Source organism: Ictalurus punctatus, chromosome 8 (assembly GCF_001660625.3).
Source record: "Ictalurus punctatus breed USDA103 chromosome 8, Coco_2.0, whole genome shotgun sequence".
NCBI lineage: Eukaryota > Metazoa > Chordata > Actinopteri > Siluriformes > Ictaluridae > Ictalurus > Ictalurus punctatus.
The window spans coordinates 16,545,442-16,567,534 of NC_030423.2; the positions used below are offsets into that span (position 1 = coordinate 16,545,442).

Here is a 22,093-nt window from a genome sequence, read left to right on the forward strand (position 1 = left end):
TACAGATATTAAAGGAGTGAATTTATCCCAACTGAGCAAGCCACTGAGTGGCGACGGTGGCAAGGAAAAACTCCCTAAGATGTTTTAAGAGGAAGAAACCTTGAGAGGAACCCGACTCAGAATATGTGGATGACACACAGCTTTTAAATTACTTTAACACCTTGTGCTCATCAGTCTATCGCTCCTTGCTTAGCTACTTATTCATTAACATATGGAAGCTATTATGGACGATCTTGTTATTAAAAATAAATATGCAGTGCTCTCAAGGCTAAATCTCCATTAAGAACCAAGGACTATTTTCAAAAATCACATTACTAATGTCTGCAATATGGACAAGACGGCGCAGGGCCATGGTCCTCGGTCTATGTGGAATTTCTGTGCAAGTTCTTATGTGGGTTTTCTCTGGGTTCTCTGGTTTTCTCCTACCTTCCAAAAACATATGGTACAGATGGTAGATGGACTGGTGACACTAAATTGCTCCTAGGTATGAAAATGTGTGTTTATGGTGCCCTGCAATGGACTGCCATCCCATACAGTGTGTAGTCCTGTCTTATGCCTAGTGTTCCCAATTACTCACAAGTCTGACCAGGATAAAGTGACAACTGCAGATGAACGAACGAGTGAATGTCTACAAAACAGAACATCACCATCACTGCAGTGATGATGATGGTGATGATGAACCTTCAGCAAAGCCTATCAGTAGGAAAGGGGTTTGCTGAATTAATGCAGGTTTTCCAAATATGTAGGTTATTTTATAGAGTGATCAGTAGAGGGCACACTTAACTCTGTGTGAAGAATCTTGGATGAGGGAGATGAAGCTGAGCACACACAGAGAGAGCCTCTGCTGGACCTCATACTCGAGCCATATGCCACCCTGTCTGAGCTGGTTGGCATCTAGAGGACTGTGAGGTATTCTAATGCATTTGGGCAAATATTACTTTTTAAAGATAATTTTTTTCATTCCTCTGACTCATAGATGTCCTATTTTACACCTGCTTTCCCAAGTATCGAAGAGGCGTTTGTTTGTGGGTGATGTTAGAATGAAAAGACAGCAGTGTTGCTAAGCTAGTCATTTTTTCTCTGCTATGCTCTGCATGAAGGTTCATACTGTTACCTATGAAAGACATATTCATGGGCCTGTCTGTTTTTTTCCACTCAGAGATTCCTGGAGATAGGGTCTGTTTACTAAATAAGCTGTTTGTGCAGAAACTGTATAAGGATGAATGTGTCTAAATGAGCTGTAAAATATATCCCTTAATAGTTAATGATACTTATTTAAAAGTGGATTTATATAATCTCTGTTTATAAAGTTGCATTATAACATAATTGAGGTGCTGTTTTTTTAATTTATTATATGATTCTGAAAAAGTAACACAAACCAAAAAGAAAAATTTGAAACAGACATACAACACAGGCCTGGAAACACACATATTTAGTCTCTATTTATTCAGTGGACACAGGTGGCACTCAGATAGCTATGAGCTCAGTGTAAAAGTTGACAGCAAGACAATGGCATATAAAAGTGCAGGCTATTACTCTGTGTGACTAAAATACAAACCAGTGCAATAATCACTGCTTATCTTACAGAGACGGCTCTGGGTTACCCAGCTAAATTTTGGCATGTGAACATGTTAATATTTGTGTGACCATTTTCCATTATCAGAATCGGAATTGTTTTTTGGCAGGCAGTTCTATGCAATTAGCAATCTTCTGTCTCTCTGTAATATAAGCATTGCTTCATAAGGGGACTAGCTTTCCTAAATGAAAAGACAATTAAATGTGCTTCAAGCTTCTAGTGCTTAATAAATAATGTTTTCTTTTCAATTGTTAAATTATATCATGAATTGAAAAATTTCCAGTGAACAGAAACAGAAATGAAATGGATGTTCAAGTCTCACTTGATTTCTGTGATGAAGCTAGGCATCCAAAAAAAGGACAAACAACAAAGACAAAACAAGAAAAAAAAATTGTCCTCCAAATTAATTTGAAATATTTTTGAGTTTATTATATCCAGCTGTAGTCACTGAAGCCTTTTGTCTTTGTATATAAGTGTTACTCTTATGCCCACCCTACAATCACTCACTCTTTCTCTCTTTCACGAAAAAGCAGAGAAAATGATGCAAAACAGGGAAGAATAAAGTGACGAACAATGTCACCAGTTGAGCACAAAGAATTTTTGTTTACAGGGCTTCATTTTTTCCCATCTCCACAAAATATTCAACCTGTAATTGATTAAAAACAATCTAAAATTATCTAAAAGATTTTTTCAAATTTAGTTTTTAAACTTTTCAAATTAGTTTCACTGTAGTTACTAGATAATTCCAAGTAGTTACTGAATAATATGCTCAAACTTGAATAGTTTTTAAAAAAACAAAAAACAAGCTGGGACTTTAGGGGGTTAACTTTGGGTTAAACATAAGATTGTACAAGAAATAAAACTGCTTAATGGTGGGAAGATATTCTTTCCTTGAACTCACTCAGAAAACTCGTTCCTTCCTTTTCCCCAACAGCAAGGCACTGAGTAACACTCAAAAATAAATCAGCCAGGCGGACTACAGAACAGAACGTAATGTGCATCATTGTATAAAGTGGACCCTGTTACCGAGGTTACTGGATTTCTTCTGGGCAAAAAAAAACTTGTGCAGAGATGCTTTTTACTAACAACAGTCCTCTAGATGATTTGAAGTGTGTGCCTTGTGTCCTGTTTAGAGGACCTTTCTTCATGTTCGGCTGCTGACTGAATGCCTCTTGAGGGATCTTTTTTGTAGTCTCTTCCCTGTAGTGCATATTAATGCAAGAAAAATACAATATGATAGTATTGGTTAGTTTTTAGTTGACCCCAAGGACAAGTAGACCAAGCAGGCTAGTTATCAAAAGCCACCAGAAAAAGAAAAGAAACATATTGGCTAATGACATCCATCCATCTTCTATACCGCTTATCCTTTTCAGGGTCACAGGGAGCCTATCCCAGGGAGCATCGGGCACAAGGCGGGGTACACCCTGGACAGGGTGCCAATCCATCACAGGGCACAATCACACACCCATTCATACACTATGGACACTTTAGACATGCCAATCAGCCTACCATGCACGTCTTTGGACTGCTGGAGGAAACCGGAGTACCCGGAGGAAACCTCCGCAGCACGGGGAGAACATGCAAACTCCGCACACAGTGGGAACACAGTGGGAATCGAACCCCCGAAACTGGAGGTGTGAGGCAAACGTGCTAACCACTAAGCCACCGTGCACCCACTAATGATATTCCCAAAACAAAATCCTACCACCTGCTGCACCACACACACACACACACACTGACCTGTACTAGCTGGATTAATTCACCTGCATGGATGACATATAACATTTTCAGAATCATTGACAAAACCAAGCAAAATAACGTGCATCACCAAGCTGTCATATAAATCTCTTACCATGCTGTCAGCTCACGGAAAAAAGGCTAGTTAGAGTCGAATACTATATTTTATGTGTTATGTGAAGCGAAAACCTTACAGCTTATAGCCAGCTTATAGACACTTTCTTAGAAAAGGATCATGACTATGGCTGAGTCGTAATCCTACACAGGAAGTTTGTACTCGGTTGTGTCCGTATTAATGCACTTAACTAGCTAACTACCTCACTATATGTTAATACATTATATTAGCTACCATTTTTAGCCTAGTCATTTGGGTTTCCGAGCAACCAAAACATGGGACTGGGAAACACATTAAAGCTTTCATTTGGCTGGTGGGTTTGCTCATGAATGTATTCACAAAATGTGTTATTTGTCCACTCAAATTCAGTGCTTGTGTCTGGAAACTTTAGACTCACTTTTTACACATTCCACTGTAGGCTCTTTCCACTGGCCGTCTGGCATGCAGCGTATCACAGAATGGCGCCGCTGTGTGAAGCCAGGGTCACACTGGTAGCGGATCATAGAGTTGACTGGGTAGGTGCCCCAGATGTTTCCTAACATCCTGGCATTTTCAACCTCAGGAGGTGTGGAGCATTTGACTGGATGAAGAAATTTGAAGGATTAAAGGCCTAATTCTGCTTGACTGCTTCTACAACAGCCAAAGCTTTCAAAAACATAAAACTATACACTCAGAGTCTTGATATGGCCAACTGGCATAGCCATAGCAATTTCTGACTAGGATTTTGGTTCCACTTAGTATAAGCTTTTCCATGTCCAGTTTTTTTTAACATGATTTGATACATTAGTACATAATAATAACACAAGTCTAGTATAAAACCTACTATCATACTGTGTGAAATTAAATGTCTTCATGAAGTACTTACCAGATTTAATTTTGCATGTGAAGACCAGATGGTGGTTACAAGGCACACTAGTCCATTGGCCAAGCTCATGCCAAGTCATAGCTGCACATTCGTTTGCAGCGTCAAAATAACTATTTGACAGGGTAGGTCTCCAGTTTTCATATTCCTGTAGAAAAGGTGACCAAGGCTAAGTTATGGACTTATAACTTATAGTGCATTTACATTTCACTGTGCATCAGTAAAGTCACAAGTTATAACTGAATTATTAAAGATTTAGACTTCACCAAAGGGCTTTCATCTGTCCAGCGGAACTCATTTTGCTTGTCTCTGTCAGTGAGTCCAATCCACTGGTCATCCCTCATGTGATCTAGGTAGGTTTTAAATTGGATTCATAGTGAGAACTGCAACAATCCACATTTCACAAATTATCTTAACTAATGCAATTCCATACTTACTGTAGACAAATATTTGCTCTTGCTTGGAAGTGATGCTAAGCAGATGTGAATTTAGCTCTCGGCAGTGCTGTTCGGCATTCGTCCAATTCTTTCTTTCTCTGAATTGGATATAGCAGCTGCCCTCAAATTCCAGCCAGCCATCTGCACATCCCTGTGCTGCTAAAATATCATCCAGGTTTGGTCAAATTAGTTAGTGTATATTCTTTGATGCTGAAAATGAGCAGACTAGCAAAATTGTCTTGGATAAAGGCTAGTGGTTGATGCCATGGTGTGGTTATAGCTAGCATGGTCTATGATTTTCATTTTAAACTTCACTCTACCTAAAGATTTAACAATAAGTGACTGATTTTACCTTCAGTAACTGTGGGCTGGTCCATGGTAGTTGGTGTCAGGTGCAATACCAAGGGACTGGATGTAAATGTTAATGTGGATGTACTGGTGGTGTTGATAGCTGACACATCAGTGACATTAACCTCCTCCAAACCTCCAGAGCCACTTATGACATCACCACTGGTCACTCCACTAAATCCAATGCCACTCATGATATCACCACTGGGCACACCATTGAATCCAGAACCACTCATGACATCATCAATCAGTATGCCACTCAATTCAGAGCCACTTGTGATTTCATCACTGTGGAGTCCACTGAATCCGCTAACCTCCGTCTCCCTTCCAACAATTTCTTGCTCTGTTTTAGGATGTGGAAAGGGCATATTGGTCATTAAATTATCAACCAAGTTGATCATATCTCCACTTCCAGATCCAGATGGCAGACCACCAGACCCACTATAATGTCCAGATCCAGACACATCACCTGATCCTGAGTGGTCCCCACTCATGTTTCCAGATTCCATTCCCGAGGCAAAAAATACTGTACTCCCTTCTGCTGCTTCTGGAGAGCTTCCTATGGCAGATCCCTCTGCTGAGAGAATGTCTACACTCTCCTTGAAGATGACAAAGATGCTTGAGCCATCACCACTCCAACCAGACCCAGACACACCCCCACTGGAAATTGTCCTGCCAGACACATCACCACTAGGGAAGTCACTGCTGGAACCTTCAGCACTGGGAACGCCACTGCCAGATTCATCTCCACTCAAGAACCCACTACTGGAACCTTCAGCACTGGGAATGCCACTGCCAGATTCATCTCCACTCGGGAAGCCACTGCTGGAACCTTCAGCACTGGAAAGGCCACTGCCAGTTTCATCTCCACTCGGGAAGCCACTGCTGGAACCTTCAGCACTGGGAAGGCCACTGCCAGATATATTTCCACTGGGTAACCCACTGCCAGATCCATAAACACTTTCTGCCATGGAGAGATAAGAGGAGGAGCTGAACAACATAACATTCGAACGTAGTAACCTGGTACTACATCAGTTTTACTGTGCTGGGATAGAATAGATATTCAGTGTTGATCTATGCCATAGTCTTACATTTTTGTACTAATGTGACCTGCATTTAATACCTCTAATACAGTAAGCATCATATCTGGAGTAAGGATCTGGGAATCCAGTCTGGTTAGGGTTAGCATAAATGGTGTAAATTCCTGTTTTATTTACACCACAGCTGAGAGTTTGAACTGGGTAGCGGACACTGCCATCAGATAACCAGCCTGGGTTGCAGTTATGGAAGCCCTGACTCCAGGCTGCATACAGCTCCCCTGTGGAAGCCAGGGTGGCATTGTGGCTATGGCAGGAATCTGCCGCCTCTTGGAAGGTAAAGTTTGCCAGGGAAGTGACATGGAAGACGTCCCCTTTGAAACAGTGAGAAATGCAACAATAAGTTAACAGGTAGCACTTTAACATCACTGTTCCATAAGTCATAGGTATTTATGCCTATGGAATTAATCAGGAATGAATGCTTAATTCTTCATTAACTACTAAGAACTACTAGTTAATTACTCAGTAAGTATGTTAGGAGGAGTTCACTATTAACTATTAATTAGTAATTACTGAGTTTTAAGCTGTAAATCCTAAGATACCATATGTTAGTTTTTTGCTACTTAAAAGGCAAGTATGTTAATAGAGAATAATTGTTACTCATTGCTACATTACAACCTTGTATATTTGTAGGTTATTGCTGTCTGTTTCTCTCTTTAGGCTTTTACTGGCTAAATAAGCCAACACACCAACAACATGCTCCTCTGAGGAGACCTGTTTCTGTGGACCATAAAAACTCGTATAGACATTTACATTTTAGACACTAAGGTACTGGAATAGGTTATTGTACTGTATATTAGGTAGTAGATTTCACCAAGAATGGTAAGGCTTTACTATTGGGAATTAATACCAATGCGTTCAGTACTTATTATATCAGTATATCATTATATCAGTTATTACTTGTAGTTTGGCAGGAGATATTATAAGTAAGTCTTAGGAATTACTTCTTAAGACTCAGTAATTACTATAAAGTTAATAATTAACTCCTCCTAACAACAACTCACTGAGTAATTAACTAGTAGTTTTTAGTAGGAGTAAGATAATTGTTACTGAAGAACCACTCACTTGTTCTTATTTAATCCCTGCATAGTTACCTTGTAAAATGTTTCCAATTAATAATGCCCAACATATATGCATTTGGCACAATCAAATCTCACAAAAATTAATAAAAATGTTTACTTATTTTATCCCATTTTACTGATGTGAAGCCACATGTTGCATCTGTAGTAACACAGAGCTAACTATTTTATTTTGCATGCATAAGTTTACAGATGCATGATTAGTTTGGGATGCTCTGATAGGTTTGTGATGCTCTCATTGAAAGGGAGAGAGTAATGTCATCCCTCCCACCCAGAGAGCACCACCAATTTTGCTTTCTAGAACTGCCCAAGGATGGATGTTGCATTGTCAGGATATGAAGTCTAAATCTCCTGATGATAGGGCAAACACTTTTCTGTTGTTTTTAAGCAACTTGGCGTTCAAACATCTCCTAAATTAAAGCCGTTTACTTGATGTTGAAAATGTCTAACGTGTACATAGTAAAGATATTAGGTATTATACTCATACCCTGTATTTGGTTGATGTAGCAATACACATCATAACGTTCATGTGTAGGCCTAAGCCCATGAGAGATCACCCCAGAAGCATTTTTTTGATCTCCAGAGCACTCCTCAGGATAGGCATTAGGGTATCTGCCCAGAACACAAGGGGGAAAAAACAGGAATAATTTACTACTACACATAGAACATTATTATCACCACACAACCAACACAATGACTTCTGAGTAGAATACAATTATCTACATTTGTTATTCTTTGACATGTTGGTCTTTTATTGCTAATTTCATAATCAACCTGCATGTTGTTTACTCAAGATTTGTTATTGCTGTTGGATACATGGTGGACGTTGTACAAAAAAAAGTAAAGACCTGACAGACTGGTCCTGGAGCCAGCCAGCATTGCAATGATGCAGGCCAGCCTCATATGCTGCCTGCAACTGCCTTGGTGTGGCCATTTCAGCTCCCTGCCTGTAACAGGTCTGCTGAGCCTCATGAAAGGTGAAAGCGTAGTGCTCTGAACCTGAGTGATAGTGGAACACCACTCCTTTAAATTCTGAAACTTGGAGAGAAAAAAAAAATGTTATTGTGCAGCTGGGTTATTTCAATTTGAAGTTATAATCTGTAGCTAGCTCATAAGCTAAGAGCAAGTTTATAACCCCATTGATGGGACCCAGTTCTGAGTCTGGACTAGAATCATGAGGTGATTCGTGCATTTTAGTTTTTTACATTTCAGCTACTTGTACTCACTTACCAATGCTGATATTATCTCTGGGTACCTCATAGACCAGAACCGGCTGAGCTGCAGCTACAACTACCACATCCTCTGTCACAGTCTCCATTACAGTTGGAGAGAAGGAAGGAGGCAGTACCATGGTGGTAACCCAGGGCTCATGAGTTACAAACTCCCCTCGAACTTCACCCTCAGTGGTGACACTCTCAGGATAGGCGACTGGACTGGAGGTGATGGTGCCCACACTAAACTCAGTGTCTGTGGTCATGTAAATATCAGGTACTTGGGAATGGAAGTCTGTGGTCATGTCAATGTCAGGTACTGGGGATTGGAAGTCTGTGGTCATGTGAATATCAGGTAATGGGGAGCGGGAGTCTGAGGTTGCGCGTAATTCAGGTACTGGAGGGTAAGGACTGGGTACTTTATCTTCTCCTGCACAGTGAGAGACATTCGTCATTTGCAGTGGTGTATTTTCACACATCATAGTATGTCTAGTAATTATAGTATATATTTAGACATTTGCAGTATGTATGTGTATATGTCAGTCCATACAGGTGCAATTTGCAGAGTTCTTTGTACTTTTTTTGCAGAAAACTACTTGAATTGGAGAAATAGTAATTGCACGAAATTGTTTCACACGGTATTTCACAGTGATTTTTGTTGGTAAATTAAAACTTTTAGCTGTACTCATGTTCAATGCACATGAATAGAAGAGGGATTTCGATGAATGCGTGTTGTGATGATGTCACATGACATGTCTTGGCCCAAATTTTTGGAAAATCTGTGGTAATTCAGAAAAATTTCAAGCTCCATCAAATATTGAGTGTTTGCTTAAGGTTGCATTAATTTCTATGATTGCAAAACTGCAAAATCCTGGAGGGACGTTATTACACAATGGCATGTTTGACGGGGCCAATGTACTTACCCTCATAGCAGATAGCATCATAGTGGGAGTCTGGGTGGGGGTAACCTGTCTGGTTTTGAAAACGGTACACAGTCCGTACACCCAGGAGACCCCCTCCACACTGAGGGCGGGCAATGTTGATAGGGTATCTCACACTCCCATCTGCTAACCAGCCAGCATTGCACACATCCATTCCAGCTTTCCAGGCCAAGTACAATTGCCCTGTGGTGGCCAATTGGGCTCCAAGTTTTCCACACTGTTCAGATGCCTCATAAAATGTAAACTTTTTCATTGACATGGAGTAGAAGACTCTGCCTAGGGATCACATGGTTGAAGTTAATTAACACAATTAATGTATTAAGAGGTTTAATAAATATCTAATAAATATCTCTTTATTACCAGACATCTTCTCTGCAAAGCAGTACACATCATAGGTCTCATTATCATCTCTGATTCCATATGTTCGTACACCTGGATACTTTTCCTTGTCTCCATAACAAGGCTCCCTGGGCTCATGAATGGGATACCTGAGAAATATATCAACAGTATACTCCTTATAATAAAGGTGACTTAAAAACAATTATTTGAAAGGATTGCAAAGAACTATTACTGTTAGGTAAAGAACCATTTTTGTTTCACAAAAGAACCACTTGGTTCACAATATTGTAGCAAATTAACTAAAAAATAAGATCTGTTCATATAATGGTAACATACAGAGGGATTTTTTTTCTCTCTTTGGTACCAACAGAAATACTAAAAAAAAAAAAAATGAAATCCAACTGATGAAAAAATATGTTTTCAAAAATGAAATCAATCAATAAATCAGTAAATCAATAACTTAATCAAAAGGTAATTTAAGAAATTGAAAAGGGTTATTTTATGGCATCACTCTGTTTCAGAACTATTTCTGGCAATTTTAAGAGTGTAAACATTAATTAGTTATTAGTGCTTGAGCTTATAACGTTTATTCATTTATTTACTTGCATGTTTATTGAGTGATAGCACTATATTATTTACGGTTTCTTATTTAGGGTAAAACTGCAGACATTCAGCAAACAAAGCCTTTGTAAAAGGAAATGGGCAGACACACAGTACCTGACAGTTCGATCTGAAAGCCAACCTGCATCACACTGGTGAAACCCGTCATCGTAAGCAGCTTGCAGCTGTTCAGGGGTTGCAATAATGGCACTGTTCTGGATGCAGGCTGCCTTTGCCATATCAAAGGTCAGGGTGTAGCGGCTGGTTATGGCCCTGTAGTGGAACACGATGCCTGTGGAAAAGAATGACTGCCACCTTAATATTCCACAGGCTCCAACATTTTAGGAAATACTAAGAGGTCATATAAAACAAGACAAAATAGCCCTTTACACTTTTGAAGAATATATTTTCTTTCATAAACCTTTACCTATGTACATTTTGAATAGAGAAAATATAACTAAAATACCAAAATACTGTAAAGGATGTGTGGTGTTACCATCAGGCTTGGGAATAATTTTACATTTTATATTATATTCTGTGAGATGTCTGGAGAATTACCTTGAACATGCATCTCCACCGAGTCATAGTTGTCCTCAATGCCCTGCATAACCTCACATCGGTATGTCCCAGAATCGCTGGAGCGCAGCTCTGAGATCTCTATGGTGACATCTGTGGGTACTGAGGGATAGTTCACCATGGTCACCCGGTCCAAATAATCTGTCTCAGTGTGCACTATTCCCCCAATCGCCACCAGGATGAGGCTTATTTTGCCTTTGTGGATGTAGCTCCACTTGATGCGTTGTGATAGAGGACCAATGGTAGGGGCTCCAGGGTCATGGATTGCATTGTCCCGGAAATAACAAGGGATGACCATCTTCCCGCCTAACAGGGGGCGCAGCGGCTGCTCCAAGGGGATGCTAACACTAAGTGTACTGTCCTCATCTGGCAAGACAGGTTCACTGACCACTGTTACACATGCAACTACAGTGAAGCATAACATAATTCACAGTTCCTTGTAATAATCCAATAACTGCGTTATGTGTGGTACAGTAAATCGAATGAATGTGAAATTTATTACATCAGAGATGTATAAATATCCACAACAGTGCACAATAATAACTCTTTCTGCCCAAGAAATAACCCAGACCTATAGCAGAATCAATGTCAAAGACAATGAAAACACATAACTCACCATTTATTTGTCCAAACATTACTGCTGCAGATGAGATACTGATGCAGGCACACAGTAGAAGAAAAGCAGTCATGGTTCACCTGTGGGTCAACACAAAAGATGCAACACAACTCTTGAAAAAAGTTATTTATCATGCATGTTAAATATATAAATGAAAGTAAATTTGCGTACTGTAGCTCATGACCACCTAAGAGACAAAAGATTGTCAGCTTGACAGATTGACTTTTAATCATGCTATATGTAAATTTAAAGCAGAAAATTCATTCATTGCTTCCCATGTACGTTAGAAAACATTATCTATTTAGTGATAATGGCTTCACTGTTCAAAACTGACCGCCTGGCTATAGTTCAGTTTTTGCCTGAATAAAACTCTTTTAAATGCACTGAGCAACTTTCCTTTGGCAGGATCCTCACGGAGCTTTCTGTCTCAGACCCCTAATGGTACCCGGAAGAGGCTGGTGTTTCCTGGCAAAGGATCAACAGAATCTAAATCAACTATCACACACTGATGCCAGAGCCCTATCGTAATTTCCTTGTTTTTATCACTTTTTCTTTAACGAATGTTGAATGTCTTTAAAAAGCCATTCAATGTACTCTAACTACAAACTACAGGCTGCCTACGACTAATCCTAACACTGCATGTAACACGTTCCAGCTTATTATTCAGATGTTCAAATTAAAGTGCCTTATTCAGTAACTGATATGAATTAGGTATAAAATACATAGCTGAAATAGTGAGGAATGTACTGTAAGTCTGGACATCTGGACAGGTGAGCTGGACCTTTTACATGTGTCTAAAAGATGTGTGTTTCTTCCTCATGAGGTCTAGCAAAATGTTCTCTAACTAACATGAAAATCCAGGTCAACACCTAACACCTGGCTTTACGAGGAAACCGATTCTCTGAGTTCCACATTCTTTGGGAATTCAGGGCTCACTTTCCCCCTCCGTCAGAGATCATTTGTGATAAACTTCAGTAGACCAGCCAGCTTCCTTACTGACTGGCTAACAGGTGCAGTTTGAAGATGTGAGCAGTTATTGTACTGTCATTAACAGAAATTAGTTGATTATCAAAAAAAAGTATGCTCTTTAAAGAGACAACAGCATTCATAATGCTACTTACTTCAGTAAAAACTGGGGCCAGGCAACAGATGGAAAAATCCAACTAATCAGAAGGGAATTTATCATGCAATGAATACAACAACATTTTTTTTTTTCCTTTTAGTGCATTATGATAAGTCCAAGAGAGCAGACAGCACATGTATTTAATCTGGAGAATGAACTTCAATGTTAGACAGCACAGCCTTGAGATGGCATGAAAAATTCTTGTCCTAGAGCTTGATGATAACAGAGGTATTTCATGTAAATAAATAAATAAATAAATAAATAAATACATTTTAAAAAATACTATTTCTTTAGTAAGGCATTTTATATCATGGAAATCAGATCTCGGCACCATGACTGAATTGGTATGCCTTGCCTTGCTTACTGTACTTGGATTCAGGCTACAAGGTCCTTCTAAGCACCTAGCCAGCAAATATGGCCAGCAATGTGATATATGCTGACTGTGTCAAAATCACACCACTTCTAATGAACAGTCCCACTCACAGTTCAAAAAATGCTACTTCACGTCTAGCTTGTATTTGCAGCTCATTGGTTTGGGGAGGAGCAAGGGGTTGAGCTACTCTACAGTGTCTTCATTCACACTGTGTGGTGTGTTCTTTTCCCATCATGTAAAGACCAATAAGCAGAGGTCTGTTTGAGTATGGGCTGAGTCCTGTGTGATGGCCAAGGTAAACACCTCGCAGTGTTCCAGAGGAGGCCCTCAACCAAAAAAACCACCCCAGGAGACCCACATGCTCGGAACACTGTCAACATTCCCGCATACACACACACACACACACACACACACACACACACACACACACACACACACACACACACACACACACACACACACACACACACACCACAGAGTACACCAGCCAGCTTCAGGACCATTTACAGTGGCATATTGCATTGATCATTATAGAAGTATGTAGTTGGGAAAATCAGCATTTGTTGGTGCCTGTTCATATTTCATTTAAAATTTGCACATACTCTATACACATTTTTAGTTTTTGGTGTAAAGCTTTACAGAGAATACTTTTGTAGAAGTCATTTTCCTGTATCCCAAAGTTGCCTACTATGAATAAAATGTTTAATTCTACACTAAAATTCTACACTAAAATTTTGATCTACAGTGAAATTCTGTATCACTGTATGGTGATTAATGCTGATTTTGAAGTAATTTTGAAGTGCAAAATGCAATATGAATTCAATCCTATATCTGATGGAGGCAAGATAAAGAAGTTGGTTAATTAATCTGACATATTACTTACAATTACTGTCTAATCTGACATATTGCTTACTAGTATTGTCTAATCTGAGCAGTGGTGTGCAGTAAAATCCCCAGAAAATCAACACAAATGGTGTTTATATAAAGTCCACCTAGATACAGTTTAAAACTCTAAAAAGAATTTTGTTGCATGGAGAAACTGAAAAAAAAGAAAGAAAAGAAATCCCAAACAAATACTGTAGCTGTAGCAAATAGTATATAATAATACTTTGTCAAATCTGGTGAAAATGGATCATGTGACATTGATACTACCCTGCAATAATAATCTGCAGATGGTATTTTATTATTGCAGGTAACTAAATATCATATCAATATAAATATTTATATACAATGAATATAAAAATTAAATATTACTTATAATGTTCTGATAAGTAACTAAAAAGTAACTGAGACTATAAATAAATATTTTTAAAAAAATAAAAATATATAAATTAATTAATAAACTATCACATGTCTGTAGGTCAGTTAAATTAAAACAAATAAAATAATATTTTAAATTACGACGATATTCAGTTCAGCTCTATTCACATAGCTCTTCATAGAGATTTATATGCATATGGGGAAAATGACTTTATCAACTTAAACAAATTCAAATAAATGTGCAGATCATACCACAGAAACTCACCAGTTTACTTCTCTCCTCTTAACACGTTCTCTTATTGCAGTGCCTTAGCTCCTTACAATGAGAAGCAGCTTGCTGTCGGTTTGCTGGTCTTTTGGACTGCTCGCCTCCCCGTGTGTGCTGGGAGCAGAAAGAGGTCTTATTCAAATTGGGCACAAGTTTAGCTAAATGACACAGAGGGAGAGAGAGTGAGAGAGAGAGAGAGAGAGAGAGAGAGAGAGAGAGAGAGAATAAAGAAAGGGGGAGTGCTGTTAACTGCTCCTGAATAGTTGTAACGGTTTTTCATCAAGGCTCAGTTTAGATTTCAAATAAATAATTTAGTGGGAGCACAGTTTAGATTTAAATACATCCAATTGGGATATATATAAAAGAAATTAACAAAACCATACGTGTACACACATCCCTAGCACATACACTGTCGATGAACATTTTTTGAGGCTTAGGGTTAGAAGAGCAGAGTTTCTTATATTTTATTACAGTTTTGTCACTGTTAGTGCACCAAACAAAAAAAAAAAGAGTACAAAATGGCAATAAAATATGGAGAAATACTAAACAAATGATCCACAAAAAAACTTAAATAGTAGTATTTAACAATTTCATAACTGGCACTTCATCAAATCTTATAAGTGTTTTATTAAAGGCAGGTGCATTTGCAGGATAAACCAGTTAAGCCTATTGATAAACAATCAACTGTAAAACAAATGTATGTTTTTACAGGTGCTCAACCAAGATCTATGCCTTTTCCAATTTCATCTAGATTCCTATTGTTCCTACTTTTTACATATTGTATACAATATATATTTTAGTTACTAAAGATGCATTATACACTCACTATCCACTTTAACAGGAACACTTGTACACCTGCTCATCTATACAGTTATCCAATCAGCTAATCAGGTGGCAGCAACACAATGCATAAAATCATGCAGATACAGGTCAAGAGCTTCATCTAATGTTCACATCAAACATCAGAAAAGGGAAAAAGTGTGATCTCTGTGAATTTGACTGTGGCATTATTGTTGGTGCCAGATGAGGTGGTTTGGGTATTTCAGAAACTGCTGATCTCCTGGGATTTTCACACACATCAGTCTCTAGGCCAATCCACCTCAAGGTTTGATATATATTGCATACTGAGATGCTTTTCTGCTCACTATGGTTGTAAAGAGTGCTTATTTGAGTTACTATAGACTCCCTGTCAGCTCAATTCGTTCTGGTCAATCTCCTCTGATCTAACTCATCAACAAGGTGTTTTAGCCTGCAGACCCTCCGCACACAAGATATTTTTTGTTTTTCGCACCATTCTGTGTAAACCCTAGAGACTGTTGTGTGTGGAAAATCCCAGGAGATCAGTAGTTTCTGAAATACTCAAACCAGCCCATCTGGCACCAACAACCATGCTATGAGCAAAGTCACAGAGGTCACATTTTTTATTGTATTGTATTATGTATTATGATGCTTACGGTTCTTGCCTTTGCATTTGAAGTATGTATTGCTGTATTACTGTAATGTAATTCTACAGCAATATAACAGACAGGAATACACGGTCATACTTCAAAGGATCATATCATACAATTGACCAACCACTGACTCAGTTATTAATTTGTTAGCTCGTTAAATACCGAAATTAGAACAATTTTCTAAATTGGACATGGTGTACAGATGAAATAGAAGAAAGCAGTGGATAGGCACATAAAACACACTTGAGAAGACTTCTCAACTAAACATTAGTCTACTTCTTATGGGACAGGAATTTTTCACACCAAGCCTGCAATCATCCCCTGACACCATCCCAACTTGCCCACCCCCAAAACTCTGCCCTTCCTGGGAAATCCAGTCATACAAAATTTATGTTAAGTTCTCCCTGTTCTAACATGCAATGTGTCTGAAGAACGCTTTGTTAATTAGCCAACAAGTTGAGTCAGGCCGGAAGAAGCAAGGGAAACACTGGGACATTAGGATTAGGTTTGGGAAACACTGTAACTTCACTGAGATTCTGAAATCAGCACTGACTTTTCTGTACCAGTGTTAGACAGAACTATCATACTGTTATATAATATGCTTGTTCATGTACATGTAAACATCAACTTTACTAACCAACAGTGCATTTTATCAGTGTCAGATAATCAGGACTAGTCAGAGAACCTCAATCTTCAAGTTCATATTAGAATCAATAAGTTCTGACATCCATCATCTAGCAGGTTGCAGCACAGATCTAGCATCAGGAATTTGCCTATAAAAACACTTGATGTAATACACAAACCAGTCTCTGTTGGTTCTGTGCCGAAAGTAAAAATACAGACCTCATATATGGTAAGAAAATGAGCAACTCTGTTATTTTAAACTCAGTCCCATTTGGGAACAAAACCATAACTACACGTTTCTCATTCTATTAAAAACATTATGACATACCATGGCCCGCTTAGTGTTTTTTTTTTTGTTTTTTTTTTTTTTATTCAGATGTATAAAATGTAAGAAATATGGGTCTTTAATCCTTCTTTAAAGTGAAATAACTCATAAAATAACTAAAAGAATAATAAATGACTTAAACAGCGTATAAATACAACTTAAATGTCTAAGAAATCTTTTTTTTGTTTATCTATGAATTGGCAGAAAGTCCTGGCTAAAATCAGGCAGTTAGTAGATGAGGCAGTGCTGAATGCCTTATATGACTGCTCTGTGCCTTAGCCATTTTTCTCATATTGCTCAGTGGCTGTGAAATTAGCAAACGAAAACATTTTCACTTTTTCCTTCTTCTCACTCTTACTTCATACAGGAAATATCTAACAGCCCAGTAGCTTCTGTTCTAATGACTCTGCGTCTCTGTCTGTGTTATTGAAGTAACTAGGTTGTCAAAATAAATATGCTTATACACTTTATACCAAGATGATATTTTAAATATTTGAAAAATAGAAAAGGATTTTGTCATGTCTATAACACAATGTAGTGAACAAGGGCTACAGTCTTCAAATGAGCCGTTTGCTCCATTTCATATGGTAATACTGCATGAACCTGCCTGCTGCTGAGTGAGATCACTATGGACTATTTGTCATGAACCTCATGTGCAAAAAAAAAAAAAAAGAAAAGAAAAAAAAGGGAAAGCAAATTGGATGTAAAAGGTCTGGAAAATTTCTAGTTTCTGTGTCTAGCTGTGTGTGATATCATAATGCTTCGTTGTTTGAAAAATGAGGAGATTGGAAAACTTTATAACCTGTAAGGTCTGACTGTGGGACCTGACTTTACAGCATTATTAATGACAGTGCACTGACCTTGCAAACACATAGAAGGTTTTATGGAGTCAAAAAGGTGACTAGAGCAAAATCTGGCTTTCGTCACCTTGTTTGTAAGTCCTTATTGTATGTGTTCGGGTAAAAGAGTTCATCAGGACCAAGTATAGGGCTCAAGAGAGGCTTAAAAAGCTACAGACAAAGAATGCCTTAAGATCAGCCAGACTGTGCGTAAATACTATTTCTGTTAAAATGTTCACTGTGTGTGTGTGTGTGTGTGTGTGTGTGTGTGTGTGTGTGTGTGTGTGTGTGTGTGTGTGTGTGCGTGAGTGTGTGCGTGTGTGTCGTGCAGTCCCCTTTTGAAGCAAACCTACTGTATGTACCTCATGATTACTCATACTACTCTAATATTGTTAGTAGTGTGAATTATAGGTCAAAATTGTAACATTTCTTCTATTGACTGCTTTGTAAATAGAATTTATGTTTAATCTGTCCTCATACTGATACTTATCCCAACACTTATACTTAGTTGTGTCTCTGTCTGTTCCTCTCACAAATATTTTGTTTTTGCTTTTCTATAGTTAATGGAAACTTTTGGTTTCAAATTGTAATTACATTTGCCTCATAGTTGCAAATAAACCTTAAACATTAAGTCATATTACAAGTAGGAGATTTGGACAAAAAAAAATTTTATATGACTGTTATTGCCCTTACATATGTCAGAGGAAGACAGTGTCTAGGCCAATTCCCAGGTCCAGGTTGGTAACTCTATTTTTTATTAATAGGAACAACTTAGTCATTTAGTAGGTTATAGAAACTGGCTTGGTTGTTTTACCAAAATAGGTCAGTCTACATAACTAACTAGCTAACATTACTGGCACATTTAAAGTTCTTAATTACACTAGCCTAATGAAAAAGTGAAAAATAGGACAATCCAATGCACATGTAAAGACAGCGTTTAATCATCTAACATGTGAATAAATATAATTGTAATGTAATCTTCCAGCTTATTATTCAATTATTCCCCTTAAAGCATATAACTCAGTAACTACAGTGAAAAGAATAGGAAAAGGAATGTAGGAAATAACATGTAGTTACAAGAGTGAGGGATGTATGTAAGGTGTTATTCATTTAAGAAATAGGGCCAAATTGATGGGTAGTGTCATCATGTACTGTAAATGCAGTGGTCGAGATGTACTCTGTATTCCTGTGTTCTTTTACTTTCAAACATTATATAATCATTTCTTTCTCTATATCTTTCACCAGTGATCCAACTTTTCAGCAGATTCAGGCCAAGTAGTAGCACAGTAAGAAAAGGTCTGGTAACCAGGCTGATTTAGCCACAGACAAAGCTTCCTCTTTTTCAAAGGGCTGCAGTGTCCTCAATCCCATAACACACTGCTGGTGGTATAGCTCTCTGTGCATGCCTTTACTGGTTAGAAATTCTAAATCAAAAGAGAGTTTTAAATGTCTGTCTTAAAAGAAAATAATTTCTGTCGTCAATGAAAATTGAGAGTGAAGCCGTCGGAAAATGCCTCATGCTGAAGTAGTAAAGACTGTTTACAGGGGCCAATCTCTTTCAGGTGGCAAATTTCAAGCTTGTGGAAAACTGCTTATATAATGTTTTTCAAGTCTGAAGGATGTTTGCATATGATATAGAGTAAGCTGGGTTTTGGCTGTCTGTGGCTGAACACAGGAAAAAGCACATGCAGAGTATAGAGCTCTGAAAACCTTTTCCTACAGACCTTATTTATTTGAAATAAACAGTTCTGTTCAAACAGGTAAAATGTGATGAGGGGAGAGCAAAACAAAACAGTGGACACATAAGAAAGAAACTTCTATTTTGACTGGCATCAGTCTCACTTTATTGCAACTAATATCAAACAAGATGGTATCATTAAAAGGCTGACACTGCATTGCTACAGTAATAAATAAGTAAATAAACGGAACAATAATTAAAATAAAGTTTAAAAAAAACCCAATCATTTGTAAGAAATCAATTACTTCACTTCAAAATATCATACTTTATAGTCAAGTTTCATAACTCATAAATACACATAAAACAAGGTTCCTTCAAGCACCTTCTAAGGTTCTATGTAGAACCCTATCACAGGGGTTCCCTTTTCAGAAAGAGTATAGCTTCCTTAGAAAGACAGAAACATTAACCTTCCAAAGAACCCTTGGTGACTTCTTTTTTTTTTTTCTAGTGTATGACCTATATGATATTCATGACATTCAGCTAAAAAAAGAGATTATTATTTTTTGTAGTATAATAGCCAAGGTGCCCAAATGAAAACAATTTGATTACACTCTGCTATTACATTATTGGAATTTCAAATCCAATTTCCCATCCTAAAAACCCATTTTAACACAGTAAATGAGCTGTTTGTTGTATAAAGAGCTGTGATACATACTGCTCTATATATGTGCATCATATTTTTACTGGGTTTCCTTAAGGATGATTTATAGTGTTATGTTGATCCATGTTTAGAGTAGAAACAGCTGAGAATGCACTAAAATAGCCTACATACTGTGTATGGTTTTATGTTGAATTCAGCACTCCTAACTACATTTTGCAACAATGGGAGGTATGTACTGTATGGAAAAATAATTCAATAATTTAGTTGCTTTCAGTACCTCAAACACATTAAACACATTTTCTTCTGCCTGCTCATGTCACTGCTGTGGTGACCAGCAGATGAAAAAGCTGTCCTCATTGACCTTTCGCAGGTAAATCAGCTAGAATCAGACAGCTCTCTTACTCTCTCAAGCCCTCTCTCCTCCACTCATCACTCACCTCCTGAAAAGCACAGAGGTGTAGCACTGCTAAACAGACTCTCTTTGACTTATTTCCCAGCTCTTCTGCTCACTGGGGAATTGACACAGTCCATCAGGGGGAAAATGGTCTTTTACAGTGCTCCATTTAAATGAATAGAGGCTTTATGGAAATGGCGCAGAAGCAGAACCCTGTTACTGTACATGGTCTTGGAGCAAATGCCTTACAGGATATGTTGACGGTGATGGGGGGGTCAACTCTTCAAAATTCATTGGCCTCTTATGTAATTATCATTAGAAGAACATTTGACTTTTCAGTAACAGGAAGGATTATAGGTCGATATATACTTGCAGGAAGACACCTACAGGATAAAGATTCATTCATCTTCATTATTAACCATGTTACTGTGGTCAGCAGTGGATCTGGAGCCTATCCCAGGGATACTGGGCATGAGGTGGGAATACACACTGGGTGGTAGAGGACTGAGATGCAAGGTTGCCAAGGCCATATGATATATCGTGCAAATGGAGCCCTCTGCTGCTCCCTTAGGGCTTTAAGAAAAAGGAAGTACACTTCAGTGAATCCAGCGCTGCCTTAGGCAATTTTACACAATCATATGGGCTGAGAGAGAGAGAGAGAGAGAGAGAGAGAGAGAGAGAGAGAGAGAGAGAGAGAGAGAGAGAGAGAGGTATTGCGTAATATCCGGACTTTGAGTAATACCTACTTTGATGTAACTAACTACTAATCAGACTACTGCTTTGTAAACATTACAAAATACAGAAAATTATACTGATAGAAGGAATTGTGTTTATCATTTCGCATACATTTTTGTGGACGGCTGTTTGAAGTGAACTTACCTTTATCGCCAGTGCTGTAGGTGGCAGTCATTTAGTCTGATAGTGAAAGTCAGTACTCACTCACATGTCTACCTCAAACTAAAGAAGTAGGCTACGTCCGTGAACACACAATACCGTACTAAACCGTATTAGTACTATTTAGTAGGGTAGTGTGCGTTTTTGGTTCTAGTCATAAGTCAGTCCGTGTGTTTTTTCCCCCCTCCTTTCTGAAGTTGGTTGGTTTGCTTTACATTTGCTAACAGACGAGGAACTTGTCGCTGTCATCAAAACAAGCCCCTTTTTCAACAAGTGAGTATATTAGACTCTCGATAACTTCTTGCTGTGCTCCATCTTATTCTTGTCTGTGATGTCCTGGTGACTTTTTGAAGTGGAACTAAAATGATTTCCATAGATCACACAGATTTGTCAATAAAGTTGAGTGGATTTGATTTCTTGTGTCATGAAAATAGTAGATGATAAAGTTGTCATTCTCTATAGGCAAGCAGTTTCCCCACTGTTCATTCGTTATTTCTTAGTTTGTTTAGTATACAGAAATTTTTCACAGTTTTTCCATGAAGCAACTTCCTCTCTGTTTTAGCAGCAGGACAGAAATCGTCCTTGAAGCTGATGTGCAAGCTGTGTTTAATTTTCCCTAAACATGGAAATATTGCTATCTAGAAAGAAAGAGAGAGAAAAACATGGAGG

The 22,093-nt window shown here is 38.2% G+C and overlaps 2 protein-coding genes across 18 annotated transcripts in view; one reads left to right on the plus strand and one right to left on the minus strand.

Annotated features, from left to right (window-relative positions):
- Positions 1–1,427: 1,427 nt before the first annotated feature.
- Positions 1,428–14,696, minus strand: acanb (aggrecan b). Of its 3 annotated transcripts, XM_053682274.1 has the most exons (17): positions 14,556–14,696; positions 11,535–11,614; positions 10,901–11,284; positions 10,460–10,634; positions 9,764–9,891; positions 9,386–9,679; positions 8,482–8,892; positions 8,100–8,289; positions 7,739–7,863; positions 6,199–6,486; positions 5,545–6,039; positions 5,080–5,418; positions 4,728–4,886; positions 4,557–4,639; positions 4,294–4,438; positions 3,826–4,008; positions 1,428–2,776 (listed from the first exon to the last, which is right to left on the minus strand). In XM_053682274.1, exons 2-17 carry the CDS (start codon positions 11,605–11,607, stop codon positions 2,721–2,723), a joined length of 3,528 nt encoding a protein of 1,175 aa, XP_053538249.1. In that variant the 5' UTR covers positions 11,608–11,614; positions 14,556–14,696; the 3' UTR covers positions 1,428–2,720. The 3 variants fall into 3 exon arrangements, with proteins under 3 accessions (XP_053538249.1, XP_053538248.1, XP_053538247.1); XM_053682273.1 differs by having other exon boundaries at positions 4,728–4,883; positions 5,080–6,039; XM_053682272.1 differs by having other exon boundaries at positions 5,080–6,039.
- A 6,606-nt stretch (positions 14,697–21,302) lies between these two features.
- ppip5k1b (diphosphoinositol pentakisphosphate kinase 1b) overlaps positions 21,303–22,093 on the plus strand; it is a 34,468-nt gene continuing 33,677 nt past the window's right edge. For 3 of the 15 annotated variants that reach the window (XM_053682281.1, XM_053682285.1, XM_053682278.1), the window contains exon 1: positions 21,313–21,697. The gene's annotated coding sequence lies outside the window, so the exon portion shown is untranslated. Of the gene's footprint in view, positions 21,698–22,093 lie in introns of all 15 variants that reach the window. The other 12 variants (XM_053682275.1, XM_053682282.1, XM_053682276.1 and 9 more) reach the window with 8 other exon arrangements.